This window comes from Chlamydotis macqueenii, chromosome 3 (genome assembly GCF_036417535.1).
Source record: "Chlamydotis macqueenii isolate bChlMac1 chromosome 3, bChlMac1.mat, whole genome shotgun sequence".
Lineage (NCBI taxonomy): Eukaryota > Metazoa > Chordata > Aves > Otidiformes > Otididae > Chlamydotis > Chlamydotis macqueenii.
In genome coordinates, this window is record NC_141558.1 from 27,480,135 (window position 1) to 27,505,473 (window position 25,339).

A 25,339-nucleotide genomic window follows, 5' to 3' on the forward strand; every position below is an offset into this window, starting at 1 on the left:
CAATAAATTCTTACATGTTCTACCGATTTAATACATATTCGTTCTAATCTATGTAGGTTGCTTAATGGCATTAGGTCATTCTTCTTGGCTCCCCTTCAAACCTTTCTGCACGTGTCTTCCTCTCTTCAGGGGTCCTTAGTGGTCTCTGGTGGTCCTCATGGATTAAGTGCCCTAACCCTTTTTATCCATACAGGCTTGCGTGTCACCTGAGGACAACTCACAGCTGCTTCCTCTTGCCAGCTTTCCTTTGTTCTTCCAAAAGGAACATTTGTCCTTGGTCAGATGGATAGTGCTGAAGGCCAAGACGTTCTGTCTTTAAGCTTAAGGTCAAATGCTAAACATAATTCTTGTCAATGTTACATGAACAATGTTTTTGATCAAAAAGGGGTGTAGGTTCCTGTTGATTAAACACAAACAATACCTCTTCTTTTCAAGAGGGTCCATTCCTTTATAGTAGTCTTAAGATCTCAAGAGGTTCTGTTGGTTTTTGATTTTTTTTTTTAAGTTAGACTGATAAAAGATGTTCCCTGCCTTACAGGGGCTGCTCTCAGTGGCCTCCCCCCAGCACTCCTGTTACTCATACAGCCGAGTCACGCTGGGGTGTTACCAAATTCATGTCACTGAAAACTGCCCTGCACAAATCAGGTCTCCTTATCCCTGTCCTGAGCTTCCCAAGGCTATGTCTTCACTTGAGAGTAGATTGCTGTTGCCTGTGCCTAAATAAATACCTTTTGGATTAGCACATTTTGCAGCTACACCTCAAAAGAATAATTAAACTTCACACATGGTTTTTATTCTGAAATTTATGCTTTCATTTTGTTAATGCTGACCCTGGCAGCTAGTCCCAGAGTCCATCTGATGCCAGGACTTGTGTGTGCCAAGAGGCCTTGAATTAGAGAGCCCTCCCATTAACTCAGAGAGAAATTTCTTACCTCCCTAATTATGCCAGGAATGCTCCTTATTGTACTTCCCAGGTTTCATCACGGGAAACACAAGGTGCGTGGCTGGGATTCATCTCACCTAACACCCATATTGTAAACATTTGTATGGTATGGTTCAGCATCAGATGGCTGTCAGGTAGGTGAACTACTCCCTCCGTTCCCTCTTTTGACCGGAAAGGGAGCCTGTGGCCACAGCTGTATAAGATCAGAGGAGACATCCTATCCTAAGTGCCTAATTTAGGCAGTAAATTAGTGACTACTGCAAATAATTTTAGTTTTTAATTTTCTGTCCTTTAAATTCCGTATCTTGGGTAATGCTTTTATGACGTACACGTCATAGGCTAGAACTTGTACTATGACTTGTCTGTCACACTGGCGATGCACAGATGTTTCTTTGTGAAACTCCAACAATTCAGTGAGGCTAAACCATTCCAGCATGTCTTACAGGAATATTGAGAGCAATTCAGGAATTTTTTTCTTATCATGTCCCACAAAGGAAAGAGAAGAATGGAGGAACTGATACATTCACAGATTTCAGAGCTTTAGCATATATGTGATTTGATGACACATGATGAGATCAGCCAGCAGTGTACTTGTTTGCAACTAAAAAATTGTATCTCTTTTCAATTTCTCTAAATTAAAATTCCACTCATTGGATCTTACTATATCTTTTTCACAGAGATTGACTAGCACCTACTCTTGGATATGTTTTTCATTTGCAGGTACCTGGACACAGCAATGAAATCAGCTGTGAACTTGCTCTTCAACAAACTGGAGATCCCAAGCCTGGTAAGACATCTATCACAATGCTAACTTTTCAGCATCTAGATCACTTTCTGTGACACTCCTTTGAACACTTGACAGTTTTTTGATGTTATAAGCAGATACACCAAATTAGGAAACAAATGATACCAAATTAGTGTTATGGTAGTAGATGTACAGAGGTTAGGCAACCTTCTACTTTGTATTCCCCTTTACAGACCCCCGGAAGGTCATGCTGATCCCTTTCACCGTACCATTTCACCAAGGTCTCTCCTTCAGACAGTTTTCTGCACACTTTCCTGTGATTACTGCTTTACAGGGCTTTTTGAGCACATAGCCCATATTCTTTTTTTTTTTTTTTTTCTTTTTCCCCAGATGTATTACAGTGCAGCTAGCTACAATGAAATTATTTTGTTTGACTGGAAGGCAAATCAAATTGATCTATAACAGGAAAGTAATGCTGTTCTTTATTAAAGTAATCTGTTTGTTAACAGCAAGCTTTACATGAATATAATTATTTGATTAATCAATAAAAACATTAAATAATCTTTCACCAAGAGTCCTTGGTAGTCCCATTAGAGTCACTCTGGTTGCTGATATCTCCTTAATCACAACCATGTTTTAAAATCTCTCAGTGAGGCATTAAATTAATGCATCTACTGCGTACCCTGTTTTTTTTTCCACACAGTGTATGCATTTCAGCCAATGCAATCCTGAAAAAAAATCAGAGACAGCAACTTCTTGAAATAATTTGTTTTCTGTGAAAATACACTGCTTGCTGGACTTTAAGTTGCTATGTTTTTGTTAATACGATGAAAATATTTCCATTTATATATGTTTATATTTTACTAGTTTAAATTCTTTTGAAATTGGATTTTAATGTGGCTGCTTGTATAGAATACCTAGTAGCTGAACTGCATGCTAGTAAGTCATTAAGAGTAAGATTGTACAGCTGAAGTAGAACACACAGGGTCAGAAACACAAGGGAATGGTGATGTGCTCCTTTGAAGGGAAGACTAACATCACTCGTTCCCGTAAGCTCCTAAACTTACGGGGGTGACAGTGGACCTCGCCATAGCGAGGCACGCAGCCTACAATTCCCTGTCTAGGCTTTCAGATGCTTCTTCACAATTCAGTATCTCAGACCCATAGATACAAACAATCTGGACTTTGTGAAAGGTTTGGAAGCCGAGGTTTGCCTCTCAAATCGACCGCCACTGATATTCTTCATTATTCCTTTCTCTCTTTCTCTCCCTCCCATTACAGAGCTTTGCAAGCTTGCAATTCTGACCTACCATTTTCTTCTTACCTACAATTTCTACTGTTACTGCTTATTTTTGTAGATTTTATGTACTATTCTCTCTAAGATATCAGAAGAACTGATTTTCCAAACAATGCCTGTAAGGAGTCATCTGAGTAGCCTAAAATAAAAATGATCCCAAGCTTTTCATTAGATTCCCAGCTTGCACATCACAGCCAATATACTCTCCTCTCAAAGCAGCTTCATGCATTCTTTCTTTAGTTATACAGAACCTTTGCTGAAAGTTGGAGAAAAAATATACAACCTAATTGCAGGAACATCTAAGTATGAAAAAAACCTGTCTCTTGGGTGCCACAGTGTCAGTATCTGTGCAGTATTTTTTAATGGGAAGCCTATCTGTGAAATACAAAGTCCCATTTTTTTTTAAATCAATATTTGCTTGCATTTTTGACACTAAAAATTTATCCTACAAATAATCCAATTTTGCTTGGCATCTAAATGAAAAAAAACCAGACAAAAATAAGTTCTTTGAAGCTATACAATTTTTAATTGCAATTTATTTTTAATTATCATACTTTTCATTTATGTATCATATTCAGTTTTAATTTTTATATATTTCACAAATATATAAAAATATAAATTTTGAGTGTATTCTTTTTGTATTTTTGGAAACAGATTATTGTATGATACAGTCTGACATTGTCGTTTTGTAATCCCAGGGCTGGGGCTATGGCAACAAGAGAAAGTAAGATGTGTTGCACTGAAGTATTTTCATGGCTGTTTTTGTAATTCTGAGCATGCCGATGTTTAAGACTGCAGTTATTAATGCACTGTTGTGTAAATTTTAAATATGCCCAACCCAAATGTGATCTATGAGTAGAAGTTAATGAATCTTGAGATGTTAACAGTTCTGAAGATGTTTCTCATGCTGAAGGCAATAGTTTAAATGCTTAGGTGTAAATGAGGTAAATAAAGCAAGATAAGTTGCTGGCAGCAGTATTTTCAGCCAATTTCCACCAATATATTCAGCAATGCTGTTATCAGGTACAAGCAATGTGTCGTACAATCATAGAATCATAGAATGGTTAGGGTTGGAAGGGACCTGCAAAGGTCATCTAGTCCAACCCCCCTGCAAGGAGCAGGGACATCCCCGACTAGGTCAGGTTGCTCAGAGCCTCATCCAGCCTGGCCCTGAATGTTTCCAGGAATGGAGCATCCACCACTCCGGGCAACCTGTTCCAGTGTTCTATAACTCTCATTGTAAATTTTTTTTTTCCTAATATCCAATCTAAATCTACCCCCCTCTATTTTAAAACCATTACTCCTTGTCCTATTGCAACAGGCCCTACTGAACAGCCTCTCCTCATCTTTCTTGTAGGCCCCCTTGAGGTACTGGAAGATCGCTCTTCAGCCTCCTCTTCTCCAGGCTGAACAGCCCAAACTCGACAAAACAGAATTTCTAAATCTAGTTATTTCTATTAACTCTATAAAGGCTGATAATTGATCTGTGTACTGTATGTTTTTTGAGTAATAGAAATATAGAGAGAAGAGAAATGGAAATATTTGAGGATTGAAACACTAAATATTAGCTAATTCAGTTGTATATATTGAAGAATCATGCATAGTTACAGTATTTGCTATAGCTTACTTCATCTGGAAATGCATTTGCCCAAAGCAAATGCTGACAGTGTTTCAAGTTGTGTATTTTCCGATTTACCGATAAATCAATATTAGCGGAGTTGTTTGTAATAACGGACTTGCTTCTCTTTTCCTCCTGTTGCTACTTTAAATATGTAGCCAGTGAATGAAATGTAATGGCTGCTTGAGAAAGAGAAATCTGCCACCACACGAGAAGGAAATTAAGATATTATGGGTAATCATCAGAAAGTATTTCCTGGTAGTAGGATATACAGACTCTTCTAAAATATTTTGGAGAACACAGCGCTTACTATAGTCAAGCAAATGATTGGCTTATTTTTACTTTATTTTCAGGAAGTGTTGTTGATTGGAGCATTACATCTGAATTTCCAGAACTTGGAGTGGTAGAAATAAATCTTAAGTTCACAGTGTTACATTTAGTCACCTGAGTTCATCTAAAATCATGTAAGAGAGGCTCTATGAGTTTTGGATATACTGAGGATTTACAGCTTGCCTGGAAATCAGTGGAAGAACCAATCTGAGTAACCTAGAAAACTGTCACCTGTATATGTACGTACATACATATATATATATGTACCTTGCAGTACATGTACATATGTTGACTGAAATATCTTGTGAAAATGCATTTTTTACTTTTGTGTATTTTGTGAATAAACACTTTGACAGCATTTCTGGGAAGAATTAAGAAGATAGAATAGAAACGAGATACAAGGAATTTGACAATAATCCTGTGAAATTAAAAAATATTCCAATTAACTGGTTTGTTAAAACTGTGAAATGTCTAATAGAAAAAAAAATGAAATGTCGCAACAATCATTACCATGGGGAAATTAGTTTGCTACTCAAGAGGATAAAATCAAAAGGTCTAAGAAGTCAGAGGAAAACAGACATTTCCACTGCTTTAATCTTGAGAACTTACATGAAAATACACACAATTAATTAAAACAAAGCTACTCAGAGACCTAAGCTCTGAAGAGTTTTTCTTGCACTGTCATTTTAAGTGCTGATCAGACTTTCTGTGGAGCTGTGTTTTAATCCTCATGTGAAATTAGAGGAGAATGTTCCTATGAAGTGCAAAACCTTCCTAATGATAAAATAATGCCATTCAGGAACGGGAGTCACCAGAATGCAGTAAGTTGTAGTTAAGTGAGGTCGTTCTCAGAGGCGATTATGGGTTTTACAAATATAGTAATTTGCTGCTTTTCTTCATAGATACATTGTCATTCATCAGCATTTAATTTTTCCCACATTTTTCAAATTCTCTTTGGTGACACTGAAGGCTTTATAGGAAATAGATGAGAAATACCTTGCGTGACCTTATCTATTTTGTGGCCCAGTCTTGGCAGTCGGTAAGATGTACGTACCAGTGTAATAGCATTTGAAACTTGCAGTGGCAGGAATTAGAGAAAAAAAACCACATACGTACGTGGATCCCTGTAGCTAGGCATGTAATGTATTTGCCTGGTTGCAGATTTTTCTTATTTGATTAATTTTTCAGGGACTGGAATAATTAATAATTGTCACATTGGTAGAAGTGGAAAAAACCCAGCTTTGTGTACAATGAGTCATATGTGTGCAAGCTATTTTTGAAGTAAGTTAATGTCTTATGTGAGACTCATGTAAACTTATTTTAAACCTTCTCTGATAGACAGAAGGTGTTAATTTACTGCATTGAGCAGTCAGCATCTTTGTATCCTTGTTTTTGGAAGCATTACTTCCCCACATTACAAATTCGGCATGCCGGCAGGTGTCTTTGCAGACGCTTGTTGCTAGAAAGCAGTTTAAATGGGGACTGCTGCGTTATGTGCTGTTACTCCAGTTCAGCCTGTGGAGTTTAGCCCATTTCAGACAAAAAATAACATGAAACAAGCTATATTTTTGAGATTATAATAAGCCAATTTTGTTTTAGGACATACCTTTTTTGAAATCAAGACCTTTTGATAATCACTGTCTGAATAAAACTTTGAAGTATTACACGACTACAAAACAACACAAGTATTTGGGGAAAATGTTGCTATGTTCTACCACAGTCGGGAAGAGACTTGTATTTACCTACCATATGTTACAAATTTGTCTATGTGATACCTCATCTGGTTTCTACTGTGAAATGCCATCTGTCTTGTACTCAAAATACATGGAAAAATAACTGCTGTACTCTGTAACAAAGATATTGTGGATAAATATTTTGAGATTAGTGCAGATCTGTAGGTATTTTGTATTATTAACTTTATATATTTATGTAGACATACAGTTATCTTTTAGCAGAACATATAACAATATCAAAGTATACAATTATTAAGGTATTGATGCTTGCAGTTAAAGGAGACCTGGAAGGTATCTGTGATGCTGTGGCCAGCCACTGGTAGATCATATGGCAGACGGTTCCTAACCTGCATCTGCAGTTACATCCTAAACTTCACAGCACTGTGAGATGAACGTGTCCTAATATACAAGTTGATGGATGAGAATGTCTTCCATATTTTGGTGTTATTACTGGATTACTTTTCAAGCTTTCCTCTCCCTAGAAAAGCTAATGAAACTCAGTGAGTGCCATTGTGGATCTAGAAGGTCTGAACAGTTGGGATAATCTCCTTTCAGGTTTTAGAGCCTTGCTGCAGTACAGCCTTCAGTAATAAAAGCAAGACATATTGAGATCCATAAATAAAATCTTCTTAAAAATCAGTAAAATGTTCTTCAGGAAAAGACTTCTGAAATGGCCAACTCTAACATTGTTATACTGAATATCTCCACCTACGTGCAGGATGAATAAAAGCAAAATGTACCGGCCAAATGGCAAGGATCAAGAGCCCAAAATATCTCTTTCTCATTCTATGAGATTTTTTAAAAGGTGCCTGAGAGACTAGAGAGTGCATTTTTACTGTAGAGTGTCAGAAGAAAATGTAAAAAACGTCTCTATTAAATGTTCTCACTATCTTAAAAGACATATAATGAAGCACTTCATCTGGCTGGCTTTTGTGGCCAATGGCAATAGTAAGTCTTTTAAAAAAGAGAATAAAAGAGAAAAAAGGAATTATTGCATCTACATGTTGTGTGGGGAGAAGCTGTGGCATAAAGAGGATTGAATATCTTGACATTTCATGTGTAGGAAATTTAAAAGCTTGGTTTTGGTGGCTACGTTAGACTTAGAACTTTGCTATTTTATCCTGCAATCACACTAATTCTTGTGCTGCCTATTTTGATGTCTGCGTAACTGATACTTGATACCTTCAGGTAAGTATCAATCTTCCTTAGTAACCTCCTCATGATTCCAGAGTGCGTAATCTTGCTCGTCACTTAGACACCACCCACTGAACATACTCAGTAACAGTACTGACTGTCTTTTCACAATGTTTATACGTAAAGAAGACTCTTTGACAACTGGAACAAAATATTTACATCCTTTTAAAGACCAATAAATGCATTAGAAATAGCTTAAGGACATTAGGGCAGATTTGGCATGCCTGTAAAGAAATAAATTACTGAGTTGCATTTATATGACATTAAAACAAAGGCATTATTCTGCAGGAGGTGGAATTAGGAAGGTGGTGTAGGTAAAATTAACTTGGATGGGGAAGCTCAAATCAGTTAGAAAGGTTTGGTTTTCAGTATCAAAAGGCAGAGGGGAAAATACAGAATCTGAAAATCTTTTTTGACTCTTGCTCCTGACAGAAGGTTTAAAACAGAGTTTATGTGTTTAGATAAAATAGATTCAGATTGTCAAATGTAATTACCAATTAGAAAAAGATCAAATTAAAAAAAAACCACAAAAGGATTACAGAAATGCAAAAAAAAAAAAAAAAGGGGGGTATTATGAACATACTAAAAAAGTGATTTAATTGGCAAAGCCCTTTTTGTTGTGTTTCATAGTGTCAGTGAATGAAGACTGCACGACATCCTTCTCTCTAAACTAGAGAGACATGGGTTTGATGGACGGACCACTCGGTGGATAAGGAGTTGGCTGGATGGCCGCACTCAGAGAGTGGTGGTTAATGGCTCAATGTCCATGTGGAGACCGGTCACGAGTGGCGTCCCTCAGGGGTCCGTGCTGGGCCCGGCCCTGTTCAGCATCTTTGTCAGCGACATGGACAGTGGGATAGAGAGCACCCTCAGCAAGTTTGCCGATGACACCAAGTTGTGTGGTGCCGTCGACATGCTGGAGGGGAGGGATGCCATCCAGAGGGACCTGGACAGGCTGGAGAGGTGGGCCCGTGCCAGCCTCATGAAGTTCAACCAGGCCAAGTGCAAGGTCCTGTACCTGGGTCGTGGCACAAATACAGGCTGGGTGGAGAATGGATTGAGAGCAGCCCTGAGGAGAAGGACTTGGGAGTGCTGGTGGATGAGAAGCTTAACATGAGCAGGCAATGCGCCCTTGTGGCCCAGAAGGCCAACCGCATCCTGGGTTGCATCAAGAGGAGCGTGGCCAGCAGGTCGAGGGAGGTGATTCTCCCCCTCTACTCTGCCCTGGTGAGACCCCACCTGGAGTACTGTGTCCAGTTCTGGAGCCCCCAACATAAGAAGGACATGGACCAGTTGGAGAAGGTCCAGAGGAGGGCCATGAAGATGATAAAAGGGCTGGAGCACCTTTCCTATGAGGACAGGCTGAGAGAGTTGGGGCTGTTCAGCCTGGAGAAGAGGAGGCTCCGGGGAGACCTGATAGCGGTCTTCCAGTACCTCAAGGGGGCCTACAGGAAAGATGGGGAGAGACTGTTCTGTAGGGCCTGTTATGATAGGATGAGAGGTAATGGTTTTAAAATAGAAGGAGGTAGATCCAGATTAGATATTAGGAATAAAATACTTTAAATGATGGTGGTGGAACACTGGAACAGGTTGCCCAGAGAGGTGGTGGATGCCCCATCCCTGGAAACGTTCAAGGCCAGGCTGGATGAGGCTCTGAGCAACCTGATCTAGTCGGGATGTCCCTGCTTCTTGCAGGAGGGTTGGACTAGATGAGTTTTGAAGGTCTCTTCCAACTCTAACAATTCTATGATTCTATGATTTTGTTATAGTCTCCCTGATGTTTAAGTAAACTGAGAACTGGTAAAAATGAAGCATATGTGAGCCAGAGAACCTTTGCTTTACTTAAACATTACGAGGATTATAACAAAATTGTCAATCATTTACTTTAGGATTTTCTTCTCTGGCATACTCTAGAGAAATAAAGACCATAATTTTGACAATCTGCCAGGCTGTATTTTAGCCCCCGTTATGCAGAAGCTTGAATTCTGTCAGGAAAAAAAAAACCCAAAATAATCTTTATTCAGTGGGCTGATACACACCATTAACTCCTAAGGAGGTCAGTGAAAGCTGAGCAGGGACTTTGCTTCTGAGGAGCTGTCTGCTACTTGTGTTCTCCAGCTCTTGGCCCAGATTCATCCCCTCGTGTCTATAAACAGACACCTAAACGAGGAACTCTTGTGCCAGAAGGACTTACTTCTGCTTACTCTGCTTACTTTCCAGATTGAGTACAGAGTCACAGAAGGGTTGAGGTTGGAAGGGACCTCCAGAGGTCATCTGGTCCAACATCCCTGCTCAAGCAGGTCCACCTACAGCTGTTTGCCCAAGACCATGTCCAGACAGATTTTTAATATCTCCAAGGATGGTAACTCCACAGCTTGTCTGGGCAACCTGTGCCTCCTGTCCAGAGCAGGACACAACACTGCAGGTGTGGCCCTGCCAGTGCTGAGTAGAGGGGAAGGATCACTCTCCTCTACCAGCTGGCAACACTCATCCTCATGCAGCCCAAGGTACCATTAACCTTCCTTGTCGCAAGGGCACACTGCTGGCTCATGTTCTACTTGATGTCCACCAGGACCCCCAGGTCCTTTTCTGCCAAGCTGCTTTCCAGTTGGGTGGTCCCAGCATGTACTGGTGCCTGAGATTGTTCCTACATAGGTGCAGGAATTTGCATGACCTTTATTTTAATTTTATCAGGTTCCTATCAGTCCATTTCTTATTTATAACAAATTTATAAGAAACAGAGAAATAAGAAATAAATGTCTTGTAAATAAGAAATTATTTAGATAATGAAAGATTATAGAGAAGGGATATATTTGTTCTATTTCCCTTTCCCTATGGCAGAGCATCTATGCCTAAGTCATTCCTGATAAATATTTGTCTTGTTGATTTTTAACAAGCTCCAGTAATGAAAACTTGGCAAGTCTCCCCAGGCACTTATTTACTGTGAGGAGGTTTTTCCTCATGTCTACCCTGAAATCTTTCTTGCTGTGATCATTGCTTTTCCTCTGTGATTTTTTTTGCAAATCAGCAGGTTTCCACCCTTCTTTACCAGTGTTCTCTTTATTAAGCTACACAGCCTCACTTTATTTATCTTATCTTTGTGATTTTAGATCTTTGCTGGACACTCCAGTTTTCGTGTATCCTTCTTAAAATATGATGACCAGCTGCAAAAACCATACTTGTGCCCTCACTTGTGGACTTTTGGTTTGGGTTTTGGTGATGGTGCCTACTGAAATTAAAAAAAAAAAAAAAAAAAACCAAAAAAAAAGCTGAACTACTTTGAGCTGAACAGCCATGCAAAAGACTCATTGTGCTCACTAGATTCAGTGAAGCTTCATCTCACTCAACTTTATCCAATTTTCATAATGACAATGCAAAAGACAGACTTTGGAGTTTGTTTGGTTTGGAGTAGAAAATCTCAAGCATGCTTCCTGTATCTGTAAAATAATATGTATCAGCTAACTGTGATTTCAAGCTGTGTCTATGTAACATCATTTCCTTGCAGTCCATCTGCAGAGGATGGGCATCCAGTTTAAATTATCATTTTGACGACCTGTGTTCTCGGCAGAGAGAGAGAGGACTCCTGGAGGGTGATTCATCTTGGGATAAAGTATCAAAAATACACTGGAGACCTTTTGCTCTCTGACACATCTCTTTCTCCAGTAACCCCTGAGGCAGCCAAATCAATTAGCTTAAATTAGACTCTTAACCTTTAGATGGCTAAATTAGGTGAGTGAAAGTAATTAGCAACAATATTCTGTTTCAGAAATTCTCATTACTACTGCAAAAAAATACTACTGCAAAAGATGACCTCATTAAATATTATCCTGCTGACTGCTGTGTCCAGTGTAACTGAACAAAAATGCTTGTAAAAACAAAATAGGCACGGTTGTGAGCTATCTACTCAGTACACTGTACACACACATCACAACTAATGACCTGTGGTGAATCTGCTAAAAATGCCAAGGGTTGAATCACTGCAGGATGAGCAAACCGAGCGGTAGGAATTGTCTGGTTTTGCAGAGATTAAAAAATAATATAAAACATCACGTTGAAAAAGATTTGCAGGCATCTGCAGCACAGACTCAGAAATGTGCAATTTCTCTCTGTTTACACAATCACCAGTGTTTTATACAACACATAATCCATGGATTTAAGTGGTCAATAGATTACTGGAGTTGCGCCCAGTAGATTTCAGAAATAAGTGCACATCAATTGTTACGGTCCCTGTTTTGAGGTGGTTTGCTTGACCATGTGTAGCCATGCCCTGTGATCTCCTACAAGTAGAATATGCACAACCTACAAGTACTAAGCAAGTCCTTATTGACTTACACAAAAAATAGCTTGGATTTAATGACCTCTTCAGTTAAAGATTAATACACTCACTGCTCCAGATATGGCACCCAGGGTCTTTGCTGCCCAGCCAGGGCAGCATGAGGAGGAGGACAGGGTGGTCCCACGGCTCCCTGCAATGGATGCACAGGGCTGCTGAGCTGCTACCTGCCACCAGCTCCACCAATGCTCATGACAGTGGTCATTTGAACTGACAGGTCCTGACTAGTCCCTGGGCCAACAAGCCCTTCTCTCTTTTTAAATTTAGGATTACACACTTTTCCATGCCAGTGTTTTCCCTCTTGAATCCTTCAGCTGCTAACAATCCTGTCTCACCAGTTCTAGCTCTACCTCCAATTTTTATTTTTCTTGTCTCTGTACAGACCCACAGCTCATTTTCTGCAGTCTGAGTAGAGATGATGTGGCTGTGGTGTCAGAGCTGGCCCGTGGATCCTGGGTACAGAGACTGCTAAAGCCCTGGTGATGGGGGAAGCTTGCAGCAGGGTACAGAAATAAAGAGATGGGGTTCACTAAACAGGAGGTACGTTTTTAAGGATATACATTATTAAGCTGATGGGAGGAAGTGAATTTGGAAACAGTGTAAGATGCCATTCTTCAGGGCATGCACCAGCTAAACAGCGAGGTTAGGAATGAACTGTCCTTATAGATGAATTTTTCCATGACTGTTTACCTCATGAATTCTGTGGAAATTTCCCTTGCAGAAGCTAGTGCCAATCGCTGTCAGAAACAGGTCGCAGTAAGTAGATACTTGGGCTGCTCCTGTATTTGCAGCTCCTGCACTTCGTATAGATACAAATGGATAACACGGCCTGTTATCTTTTCCCTTCTGTTTTTAGTTTATTTAAATTCTCAAGAGGACTTAAAATTCCAGAAATAGTGTTATTAATGCCTGTAACAAATACAAGACACACTATCTTGTCAGGTTTGCTCTCTTCAACGTTCGGTCTACTTATCGACCCTTATAATTACAAAGAATAAGGCAAAAACTGAGATGAGAAATGGGACAGCCATGTCAAAAACTTCAGCCTGAATATGTGAGTGTTGCCTCAAGATGTTCTTCCAGCTGACTGCCAAAGGCTTTTTCTGTATTAAATGAGGCTCCCTCCCAGTGCTTAATGTATTTTTTCCTAAATTTCAATCCTGACTTTTTTGTGGCTCATGTAGTACTGCTGTTATTATCCTCGTCTCTCTGTCTGTAGTCCAAAAGAGTCATAGCTTGTCTGTACAATTTCTTTTGTTTAGAATGTTTCTGTTCGTTAATATTATATTAAAAAAAAAGAAAATTCTTTAACTATGCTTTTAAAACTTTCAGGAATTCTTAAATTAGAAAGAAATGGAAAAATGTAAATTATTCACAATTCATTTATTTGTTTTTCTTTCAGTCTTGACAACAAAATTAGGTAAGATATATCTATGGTAACACTTTGAAGTTCTTGCTACAATCTATGAAGAATGGAGAAGTAACTTTTTATTAGTATGGCAAAAAAAGATTAAAATAATGGATTTGTAAGAGCTTAGTTTTAGAAAATTTGCTTCAAATTCAGTATTTAATTTGACAACATTCTCTAAGGATATTTAAATGCCATTTTCCTTAAAATAATGTATTGTTCAAAGGTTAGAACTTCAATTTTTGGCATGCTGATGAAGTAAGCCTCGTAATTCAAATTGCTAGTTAAAATAATACCAACCATGAACCGATGCTGTGCTTCTTGAGCCTCTACCACTGTAAATGGGTGCAATAAGAAATAGCAATGCTTTGCCACCCAGGGTTAACATGTAGGTGTCTTTACAATATTAGTCACAGAACTTAATGCATATCAAACTTATTATTGGTGCATTTTGAGATGTTGAAGCCATGACATCTTTCAGACAGGCTGGTTTGTACGTGTATAGTGAATTGCTTCTCCAAGAGCATAGCTCCTGCACTACACTGCAATATTAACAATGAAAAGGAAGAAAGATAATTTCCTGCCGTTATACAAATATTCTTAGCCAAAAATGCATCCAGCATATGTAAAGCCTATTCCTTTTTTTTTTTTAAAAAAAAAAAGCCAGTTTCAGATAGTTGAAGAAATCTGAGTAACTCAGCTAAAGTCAAGCTTGTGTAGCAAGCACAGCTGGACTCCAGACACTGACTCATTCTCCAATTACCACTACCCAGCTTTTTTTCCAACAGGCTCTCTTCTGCCAATAAATCTTCCAGCTTTCCATAATGTCAGGCTGAGGTCATGTCAATACAGACAAAAACTAAACCTATGTCCACACCCATAAGGAGGAAAATAAGGCAAGAAATTTGGAACTAACTACTGCTAATAAAAGCAAAAAAAAAACAACAAACCAAACCAAACCAAACCAAAAAACCAAAACAACTGGGAAACATACAGACATACATAGAATTTCTTTGTACAGATCACAGTGGAAATACTCTGCATCTGTGTCTACCCGGCCACCCTCTGTAAGTCTTCTGTATTTCTTTTGCAAGTGGGAGACAAAAGCAATTTATACTTAAGAAAAGCTACCTTTAGTTAAAAGCAACAAGACAACAAAATTTGATTTTGTAAGATGTTACAGCCAAACTATAGGGAAAAACCCCCTACATTTTGGTAAATATGAGAAAAAAACCCATGGTCTCTACCAGCCCCAGTCTTGCTGTTGTATGTGAATAAATAATTATTGATCTGAAGGACCATTTGCAATGTCTTGCTGCAAATTTCAGATATGTAATATGTTCCACATTCTTGTGACAACAGCATGCGGACTTTTAAGTTTTGGCAGAACCAGATCTCCCTTTTACTTGAGGTTTACTCCAGAAAATTTGGATTTTATTTTAACTGAAAAATCCTAAGATCCACTCTGTCCTAAACCAGGTATCTTAGACCAATTTTATTTGTACGGTTCCCTACAGTGTAATTCTATGACCTGTCATGTGTAGGCAGCTTGAATATATTTCCTTCTGGCTCTAAAATCTATTAAAAAACAAAGCAGAAAAAGTAAATCATAGAGCTTATTTTTTTTTCTAATTGTTTCTAATTGTGTGACCAGTCTCTTTTCTATAGGCCACTAGCAAGCACCTTACAATGAACTCATCATCAGCAGACCACAATTTAAACTAGTCAGTTGTCACTGACGGAAAATGATCTGTTAACCACAAAAACAATGTAGAAATTGCACTGTTGAATTACCAGAGCTATTTCATTTTTTAAGGAGTTTTTATAGATATCCAAAGATTTTAGCCAAATTACTTCTTAGTAAGTAATGGGAAAGATAATATCCCAAAGTAAAAATGTGGCTGATAAACTGACAAACTGGTTAGTAGAGACTCCCAACAGCAAAAAAGAAATTGATAAAAAAATTTGGTTGGTTTTGTGAAATCTCAGCCAGGCATTTTTTTTTCAGTCTTTTTGAAGTTCAAAAATGTCAGGGAGAATGAGTCTCTGACATTTTCTTTGGCTGCTACTGAAAACTCATCTATATTCAGGCTATTACACTTGAACTGAGTCTGTCACAGCAACCTTAAAAAAAAAAAAGTTAATGAGTCCAACTTTAGCTTACTGAGGGAGACAGGAACCTGACAAATGAATGCAGGTATTTTTATACCAGGCTCTGAGGAAAATGCTCAATAAAAATCATAGAGGTAAAACACTATGAGGAAGGATAAATGAAATGGGAAGCTATGCTAGTCTTTTGCCTCCGAAGACAATAATCTGTACAAGCAAATGTATTTGTAATTATCTAAAATGTCATTACCTCCTCCCTCTTCTTTTTATACATCACATCACTGAATTTTCAGTAAAGTCCTTCATCCGATGTCTTCTTTTGAATTTCAGTAGTGTGAGGAGACTGCACCAGGAAGGTGCAGCTGTGTTGCTGCTCCCTACTTGGCATATGCTTACATTTGGAGAGGCAGAGGGCTGGGAGGTGGGAGCTCTGTGCCTCTTCCCGGGACAGTCTGAACTTCTTGGACGGCAAAGCTGAGATGGAGCCAGAATGAAGAACAGGGTCTAGATCGCTGCAGCTGTGACTGCTGAATGGGGAAATGCCTGGAGATGCAGAATAAGCAGGTTAGTAGGAAAATGAGCACCACAAGGTCCTCGGGCCCAGAAACTGTCAGAGTGGACTGAAATGTTGTAAGTGAACTGGGATGGCAGATGAAGAGACTGAGGCAGTAGGGATGACAGCCTAACCAGCATACTTCTGAGGACACCTGGGACTGTTCCTCCCTTTTGAGACTGCCTACTGCATGCTCCCCTCCTACAGCTTTGGCTTTCTCAGCACCCTGTGTAGAATTTGCAGGCTGCCATGGGCATACAAAGCAAAATGAGATGTTCCCAGGCCTGTGAGTAAATTAATGCTCTTGGCTCCATTCCCTGAGAGTATCACCTGCTCCCTCCTGCAAGGCAATGAGATCGGTTGGCACTGGATGAGGAGCTGTAACACGGAGGCTGTGCTGCCTGCTCACCACTTCCCACCAAAGGGCTACTGGCAGCTCTGTCGCTGCCGTGAAACTGTGTTTTGTGGTAGGAAATTCTCTGTTCACCTCTGTGCAGGAGGTCCCTGAGAGATGATACAGTGGACTTTTAAACCCTAAGTGCGAGTTGCTGTCACATAAAAGCACATTTCCAATTATCTGATTTTCTCATTATCCTTCTCATTCCATTAAATCTTCAACTAATTGGACTTTTTAATCAAAACCAAATATAGTTTTTCTTTTATTACTCTTCTGGTATATTTAGCTTTTTCTACTAACAAATATATTACTGTTATGTAGTCCTCTTTGTACAACACATAGGGTTTTGTTCTATGTAGTTTCTTGTACTAACCTCATCTCTCTACTGTGTGGACAACTTCTAGGGATACGTGTAATATTATGAATTTGTTCCACACGGTTGGTTCTTTCTCTCATACTCTTACCAGAGGGAGAAACGGATGTGAAGTTCAGTGCTTTGTTGTTTTGTGTTATTGTTTTATTTTTAAAAGCATTTATATTTATTTAACCATTTATATTTATTATAGAGAAAGGAAGGCAAATAAATTCTTGCACTTGCAGTGAAAGCATGAAAAATTGCTTTCCCAAGCCCCTGTCATCTTTTACCTTGGTAGAAAGATGCTTTTAGAAAGATGCTTTATTCCCTAGGAACAGAATTACTGACCTTTATCTTAGGTGGTTCTTTGACCAAGGAAGTTTGTCCTTAAGAGTAAGAGAAAGACTTTGCGTTCAATAAAGAAAAGAAAGAAACTTTTAACAATTAATAAAACATGAAATAAATTTGTTGAAATATATCAAAGAGTTCAAACTAAAGCACGCAAACAAAGCCACTCTGAGAGCTCTTTGTGCTATGTGACTCCTCAGCTGTAGACTTTGTAGAAAAGTCTGTGTTGCCTTGAAACTTCCAGTCTTTAGAATTGTTGAAAAAAATCTCAGAAATAGTAGGTGATTGTAAGCTACAGCAGCTCTAACATATGAATTTTCTGTTATTCTAAAACAAGACTTGGCTAGCTCTCTGAAATGGAAAATTTAGTGGTTTTGCTGTGCGATTTTGCTGCAGCTAAACTATGCTCATTTTGTTTTATTTCCCTGCCCTCTAGAATCTACCTATAGGTGCCCGTTGCTTGGTAGCTTTCCTTGCATGGTGAAGACGGATGAGTGTGTGCGCTCTGTACTATGCCATCGAGAGAGGGAGGAATCGGAAGAGTATTCAGGCTGCTGGAGAACAGCAAGAAGAGCAAGAAGAAATGCCAACAGTGACTTTTAGCTGTGACGGTTGCCATTGTAATTGTTGTACCTGCCTGCCTGGTATTTGCTTTGTTCCGCTTTCAAAGTCTAGTTTTGCCTAACATCTGGACTAGAAGACCTTGGAAGAACAAGAACTTTCTCCACTAGCATGGAGTATCAAGTTACCGCAGAGATCATCATATTAATCATAAATCATGGAGGCATTCAACATCTCCACATGTACTCAACACCCAATATGTAATTACGTATCTGCCATCATTTGTACCCGTATTTAACTGTATACAGTTCACTGTGCAAAACTACAGGCATCAAAACATGTATACCATGCAGATACCCATGTAAGCAATGCGACCATAAAGGCTAAATATGTAGCAAGAGAACACATTCACTTTTGAAAGCATTTGGGACACTATATGCTAAGAAAAAAATGCTGCTGCTTTTATTTGCCATGCATCAATACCGCCTAAGAGATGACAGTAAGGTAATCCAGCTGGATTAACTTAGATTCACTGTGATCCACTCTTCCAGTTTAACTGTTACCAGATTTGTTATAAAAATATTAGGTCTTCAATATGTCTAATAATCTTGTGGTTTTGTAAGCAGTATGTGTAAAATAGCCATGTAACTGATAAACTTGCTTTTGTATTTGAAAGTGTAAACATAATAATGTCTTCTATTTAATGTGGCTATATTGTAGACAATTTTAATGTTTATTTAAAAGTTATTAGAATGAGTCTCAGCTTCTGAAATTTATTGTGCAAAGGTATCACGTCATTTTCCAAACAATAATGTGTGTACCAGATTTCTAGGTATTCAAGTAGGTGATCTGAAGAAAGATTGCCAAGATATTGATGCCAATAGTTCTTCTAGCTCTGTAGTCTGAAAATAAATTAGTAATTTTATCAGCAAGCCCTGATTTTTAAGGAGCATTACAGTAGGAACCAATGTCTACAGTGCTGGAGGGTGAGGTTGGGGTTGTACATTCTGAGACTAGATTCTGCTTGCAGTGAAAACAATGCCATTTTAGACAAGACTTAATGGGGAGACGGGCCTTTATTTGAACTTTTCACCATTGTGTTTTAATAAACACTTCAGTATTGCTTTTTTTTTTAGTGCAGTTTCCACAAAGCCTCAGCCAGAGGAAATGCTAGAACAATACAAAAGTAACATAAAGACAAAATACTAAGAACTAAGACAAAATAATGTATTTAGTTTCCAGTAGGAAAGTGACTCAAGAATTAGCTAGTATGTTAATCATCTTCATCTCATATGTCTTGCTCAGGCAACTTCCAATTAATTTGGAATTTTGCTTGCATAAGGATTGTAGGGGTTACCTCTAACTCCTTATGCTGTTATCAATTCATAATGGGGGACAGGACCTAGTATTACATACAAGGGACACTCTTTTCCCCTAACTTGCAAAAATGCTTAAGTTTTCATTCCTGTGCATCACTTATATTTTAAAAAGATCACAAACCCCAAACTCAGAAAACAAAACAAGCAACCCAAAATAAATTTGAGGTAAAAACCCAGAAAATAAATCAGCTATCCAGACACCTAAGTTTACTCAAGCTGGATGTCCTTTCAGAGGCCTGCGGGATACCTGCCTCTGTCCAAGGATTCCATGGGAAACTATTCCCTTTAAAAGAAGAGCTTAAAAGGAAGGTGCAGGTTTAGTGGCTAGATTAGGCAGACTGGCTCTTCCCTTGGTATTTATTTTAGGGGTTTTCACTTGTAACAGTGGAAGTGCTTTGGGTAGGTCTAACACAGAGATTTCTTAGCAACTGGAAGGCAGCTGGTGACTTTCATTTAGGTTGGAATTTTGCAGACTGTTTTGCACAGCGACTGGGTATTTGGAAATACAGTGTGTGTCAGTACCGAACGGGACATTTTTTCATGATCAAATCATAGGCTTAAAATGGGAAATCTGCCTGGCCAAGCCTGTATTATTAAATAACCCTAAATAAACACCAAAAGGCTGAAGAAAATCCTTAAACTGCAGTGGGTTTCTTTTAATGGAGACGGAATAATATTTTGGAATTTTCAGAAAATAAGAGATTCTCCGTATTAAGAATATTTTAAACCTTCTTTGCATTATTCTGAGTCCTGACAGTTTTTTTATATGATTAAAAGAAAAAGTTAAAAAAATCCTTGATCCATAGCTATGTCTAGTTTTTATATTGGATAGCAATACTTTTGGGGTTAAAGAAATCTTTCAATTATCTACAGATTACTTGATAAGAAAGGATCCTATTCTTTACTGCTATACAAGTAGAAATTCGATTAAACTCAAGACAGTATCAAAAAATTAAGCAAATCTTAAATGTTATAGGTAACAAAGGCATTTCCAAGAAAATAAAACATCAGTATTTATACAGATAGACATGTTTCAGAAGCTCACAATTTAGATATGGTACAGATAGACATTAGACTAGAAAAAAGGAGATGCTTGTGCAGCAGAATACATTAAGACTACAAATTAATTCTACTGTCTTAGTCCTGGTGCTCGATAGTTCAAATCTTCCAATGTTTGTCTGGAGATGACGGAACAGTGGCTGAGTTCAAGCTATATTTATGCTGATTGACCAGCATGTTTATGTTAACTGGCTGGTTGCTGCTGCTTCATGCACAAAGGAGGCTGAGTTCTGTTATTCTGCAGATTCTTCCTTGATATGTAGCCTGGAAAATGATGCTAAGGGATTGAAAATGTCATACATAACAGAAAAAGGATGCAGGGAGCATGTTTGCTACAGCAGCCTAAACATACTGAAGAAGATGCAGGCAGTGAGGGGCAAAGCTGGATGATAGATCTACCTGTCAGGATAAATTTAAGGAGACTGTGAAGATGTATCTAGATTTCCTCCACTCGTGTACTACAGTTTTGGACAGGGAACTTGGGGAATAAATCTAGGATCCAAGAGCCCTGTATTAGTGGAGCCAGGGAGACTCAGAGTGTCACAAGGGATGTGACCATCATCACTCCCCACCTAAATAAATTAACACTGAGAAACTGAGAGCATATTCCGACTAAAATAGCCCCCTGAACCTCTGTTCACTGCATGAGTCACGCTTTACTCACTTTGGAGCCTGCTGGAATTTAAAGGCCAGCTCAGAACCTGTACCCTGCTATTTATACAAAGTACAGAGGTATCTGTGAGTCATGGTCAGAAAAAAAAATCTTGGTATAACGTGGATGGCAAGTATTTAAAGAAGTAATAAAAAGTATGGAGCAGAGGACTGCAAAACAGACATACAAAGAGAAGTTGGGCTAGCAATGACACAAAAACACTACAAGATAAGCGCAAACCAGTCAAGACTTCTGGAAAAGACAGATCAGTAAAGGAATTGAGTTAAGTGATGGAAAAATCTATAAATAAAAATTTGGAACAAACAAAGTTAAAAAAAAATCAAGAAGAATCTTTTAAGAGGTGAAAACATCAAGCAAGCAAGTTATGAAGACTATGTACAAAGACTGAGTCACATGAGAATTCAATCAGGCTGATGATACACAGTAAATAAGACTGTGGGTAAATTAACAATAAAAGCTGAAAACAAGCTGGAAGCAGAGAAGAGTCATTTTGTGCTAATCTCTGCCATCCATAGAGATCCAAGCATTCTAGACATGATGGATGAATGAGGCAGCTTGAAAGAGAGACTAGATATGGGCATCACAGTGTTTCTCCTCCTATTTACAGCTGTAGTTATGCAAGTAGGGAAGAACTGGGCTCCGATGGATTAGCTCAGGCACTCTGCTAGTCAGTATAACAGAGATGGGAGTAAAAACTGTGCAATGATGTATATTTAATGCAAGTAAGGAATTTGGATTTTGTTAATTAGGTAGCAGAACAGTTTGAGGTATGCCGGATTGGACTGCGTTTGGATGGGGTGATGGGGAGAGTTTGACAGCTGACCATATGGGTGTTATAAAACATTTGTGAAGTGGGTTGTTGCAACATCAATGATTCTGCTGTTAAAAAAATACTTCAAAAATCAGTCCCTACTGGTAATGTTACTATGGAAGGGATGAAAATATACAGGGAGAAAAAGTAACAAAAATACTACTGAAACTGTCTATATGTTTCAATAAACATGTCAGTAAGAAAGTTGGGGTGATGAAATTGTTTCAATTGTGGTTTCGGGAGTTTTCCACCAAGATGATATCTTTTCACTTCTTCGTCTATTTTCTTTTCCCAAGAAAAGGATTTTTGTGTGAAAGGCTGACAAACCCATTGTAAGGCTTTGGGTTGCAAGATTTATTTGAGTCTAGTAATATAGATATTTGTTTTGCTCCTTAATTTCTGCTGAAGTGATCATATGACATTTTGCAATAATGTTTGTGTAAATGAAATTTAAAAAAAAGACACAGGTTAGGTCATTACCTAATTTCAGACAATTTGAGGATCAGTATTCTGCATTACAGAAAAAAAAATGGAAGTGAAACAAAAAAAAAAAAGGAAAATGGCGTATGTAGACATAGCTGCTGACCTGTTAAAAATCAGCACGACACGGTTCAGTAGAAGAAATAGTGATGGACAGCAAAATGCATACCATGGTTTCTAAAAGCATGGTACCACTTATGTGCCGATACAGCACTGAGAGCAAATGTGCAAGCTCTTATCTTACTCCTTGACCTGCACTGTCACTCTCTTGGGTATTAACACACGGGTAAAATCTCTTGGGTATTAACATACTGGTCAGTCAAAGGCAAAACCTCTGCACTCTTGCAACTACTAGGTGAATTTTGGCGGATTCACTCCTACTCCAGAGCAACTTGTGTAGCAGGCAGGTGGAAAAGGGAAGAAGCTGTGCAGGGATGAGCGCTGGCTATTTGAAAAAAGTTCCTTTGGGGTAAAAGTTGGTTATATATACATAAATATATAAAGTCGCTTTGGGTGAAGTGTATTACAAAAATATAAATATATAAAAGATATTGATAGCATGTTTTTTCACAGAAAACTGCAGAGCAGCCCTGGTGAATGAAATTTCATTTCCTATCCTGTTAAACTGTTCAGATGGTACCTTGCCAGAGGTTTGGCCCAGACCAAAGAGCACAATTCACAGCTGGAGAATTTGCATGAACATAGAACTGTTCTCCATAGGCAATCTGGATGTGGCCACCTTGGTTTGAAAGCTATTTGGAGGGGGTTATTCCACGTCAGTTGAACTCAGTGCCATGTTTCATCTGCTAGTACAGAGGCAGGCTGCAGTTTTAGGCTGGCTTCCAGCAGCAGTGTTCATTAAAGCTGCAATCAGGCTGCTCTGCAATGTCTTAAGTGTTGCCCATGAACATGAGACTGGTACATGTCCCCGTCTGTTCATTGTTCTTAAGAACTTGCCAGCCTAAGCTACTAATTTTCCTTACTTCGTGGGCATAAACTGTATATAAATTCTGATTTTCCATCCCTTTACACTCTGTATTTGCTGCAAGATCATTAACCAACTTCTTTCGTTGGGGAAAATTAGCAAATAAGTGGCATTTGGAGGCAGGGACACAAAACAGTGCATCAGCAGAATGGTCAATCCAGTAGCAAAAATGGCAAATCCGGCAGCGTCTTGGAAATATGTCGAAATCATACAGCCGTAGATTGGTATGGAATGGAATTAAAAGGGAGTTCCTCAGTGTGTGAATACTGTGCTGAATTTTGAAACCGGTTTAACAGCATCGTGGAAAGTAGTGATATCGTGGTGGGGGGCGGCTCACGGCTCCGCCTCGGCCGCCGGGGGCGCCATTTTACGAGGCTGACAGGATGGGCCGCGCACCACAGAGCTCCCTCCGGGGCTAGAGAGGCCGCCGCAACCCGCGCGCGCGCGTAGCGGAAGCCGCCATGTCAGCTATGGGCACCTTTCACTGGCACACCCCACGCCTCGTTGTCGCCAGCCAATTGCGCGGCCACAAGTAGGCGGGACTGGGCGTGAGGCGCGGCGGAAGTGGGCGGGGCTGGTTGTGCGCGGGAAGTTGCGGCGTTTGGTCGGTACTCGGCGGCAGGTGAGGGGCTTCTGCGTTAGCGTGGCGGCGGGGGTGGTGGTTGCTGTCGTAACGGGAATGGGAGCGGGGGGGGGGGGAATGTTCGGCAGCCCCGGGGGCGGCTCGGCGGCGGTCAGGCCCTGTCCGCCCCGAGGGTCGGCGGCGGCCTTGCCCCCGCCATTTCACCCCACGCCCCGTTCCCCCTCTCGTCTCTGAGCGCCCGCGTCGCCCGCAGGTCCGCCGGCGGGGCGGATGGAGTTCTCCAGCAGCCGAGCCAGGCTGAGGCAGACGCGGCTGGCGGGGGACCGGCGGGAGCTGTACCCTCACAGCCTGCAGTTCTACCTGGAGCCTCCCACCGAAAACATCTCGCTGGTGGAGTTTGAGAGCTTTGCCATCGACCGCCTGAAGCGTAAGTAGCGTCCCCGGCGGCCCCCCTACGCCCCCCAGCTCTCCCCCCCAAGCTTTTGGTTTTTCCTGTCATGGTTTTATGTATTTTTGGCGGGCTTAGATGCTCTCTCTTTGCCTGTTACTAATGCGAATCGGCTGCCTGCTGGTGCTGAAGTGAACCCCCTTTAAAGGAAGGAGGGTTGCTTTAGGTATTTCAGAGAACTGTGACCTATTTCACAGCCAGAGTTTGGTGAATAGTAGCCAGGACTGTAGTTTTGTTTTACACTGGTGGTTTTTATGAGCGTGTTTCACTTTCTGGCATATTTGGCATATTGTGGCATATCTGATGTCTCTCTGGACAGTGGTTCAAGTCACTAACTGGGAGCAAGGGTTCTCCTGAATTCCAGAAAACCACTGCACCCGAGGTTTCGATCATTACAGTGGAAACCAACATTCAGGGACTGATCCATCAGAGCTGTCTCCCTTTCCTTGTTGGATCCCAGAGTTGGAGGAGCTGTTCAGGACTTGTGGGCCACCTCCTGTCCTCCATGTTTCTTACCCCTTTGCTCCCCATACCACTAAAAGCAATTCCCGTGGCCTTACCCTGGTTTGTGCATTTCCTCAGAAGTAACACAGATTTTTTTCTAGTATGTTGCCTCTAACATGGAGTTTTAAATTTTTTTTTTTTTTTTGCCTAGTGCTCAAAGTAGTTGAAAACCTTGGTGTGAGCTATGTAAGAAGTAGTGAATCCTACAAAACTAAACTGGAGGCCGAGCTCCGGAAACTTAAGTTTCCCTACAGAGTAAGTAAAAATGAAAAAAAGGGAACTTAATGCATTGTATTTTCTTTACACCATTCAGGAATTCTGAATAAAAGTACAAGTAATTAAATACTATTCCTAAAACTTAAATTCTGTCATTTTGTAAGAGATACAGTTTTTCTTTGAGTTTATATGTTTCTTTTGTTAGCACAACTCCCTTCTTTAATAGTCTTGCATGTATTGTCTTAAAGATGAACTGCTGAACAGCAATAATAAATTG

General features: G+C 39.7%; 1 protein-coding gene and 1 long non-coding RNA gene across 2 annotated transcripts in view; both read left to right on the plus strand.

The window, feature by feature from the left end:
- Positions 1 to 267: 267 nt before the first annotated feature.
- Positions 268 to 25,339, plus strand: part of LOC147601206 (uncharacterized) — a 381,994-nt gene continuing 356,922 nt past the window's right edge. The window contains exons 1-4 of the long non-coding RNA XR_015257972.1: positions 268 to 326; positions 975 to 1,077; positions 1,664 to 1,730; positions 3,684 to 3,709. This is a non-coding gene — a long non-coding RNA (uncharacterized LOC147601206). The remainder of the gene's footprint in view (positions 327 to 974; positions 1,078 to 1,663; positions 1,731 to 3,683; positions 3,710 to 25,339) is intronic.
- PRIM2 (DNA primase subunit 2) overlaps positions 24,145 to 25,339 on the plus strand; it is a 112,447-nt gene continuing 111,252 nt past the window's right edge. Inside the window, exons 1-2 of the mRNA XM_086743271.1 lie at positions 24,145 to 24,321; positions 24,998 to 25,101. Of these exons, the coding sequence (XP_086599397.1) occupies positions 24,165 to 24,321; positions 24,998 to 25,101 (261 nt within the window). The 5' untranslated portion in view covers positions 24,145 to 24,164. The remainder of the gene's footprint in view (positions 24,322 to 24,997; positions 25,102 to 25,339) is intronic.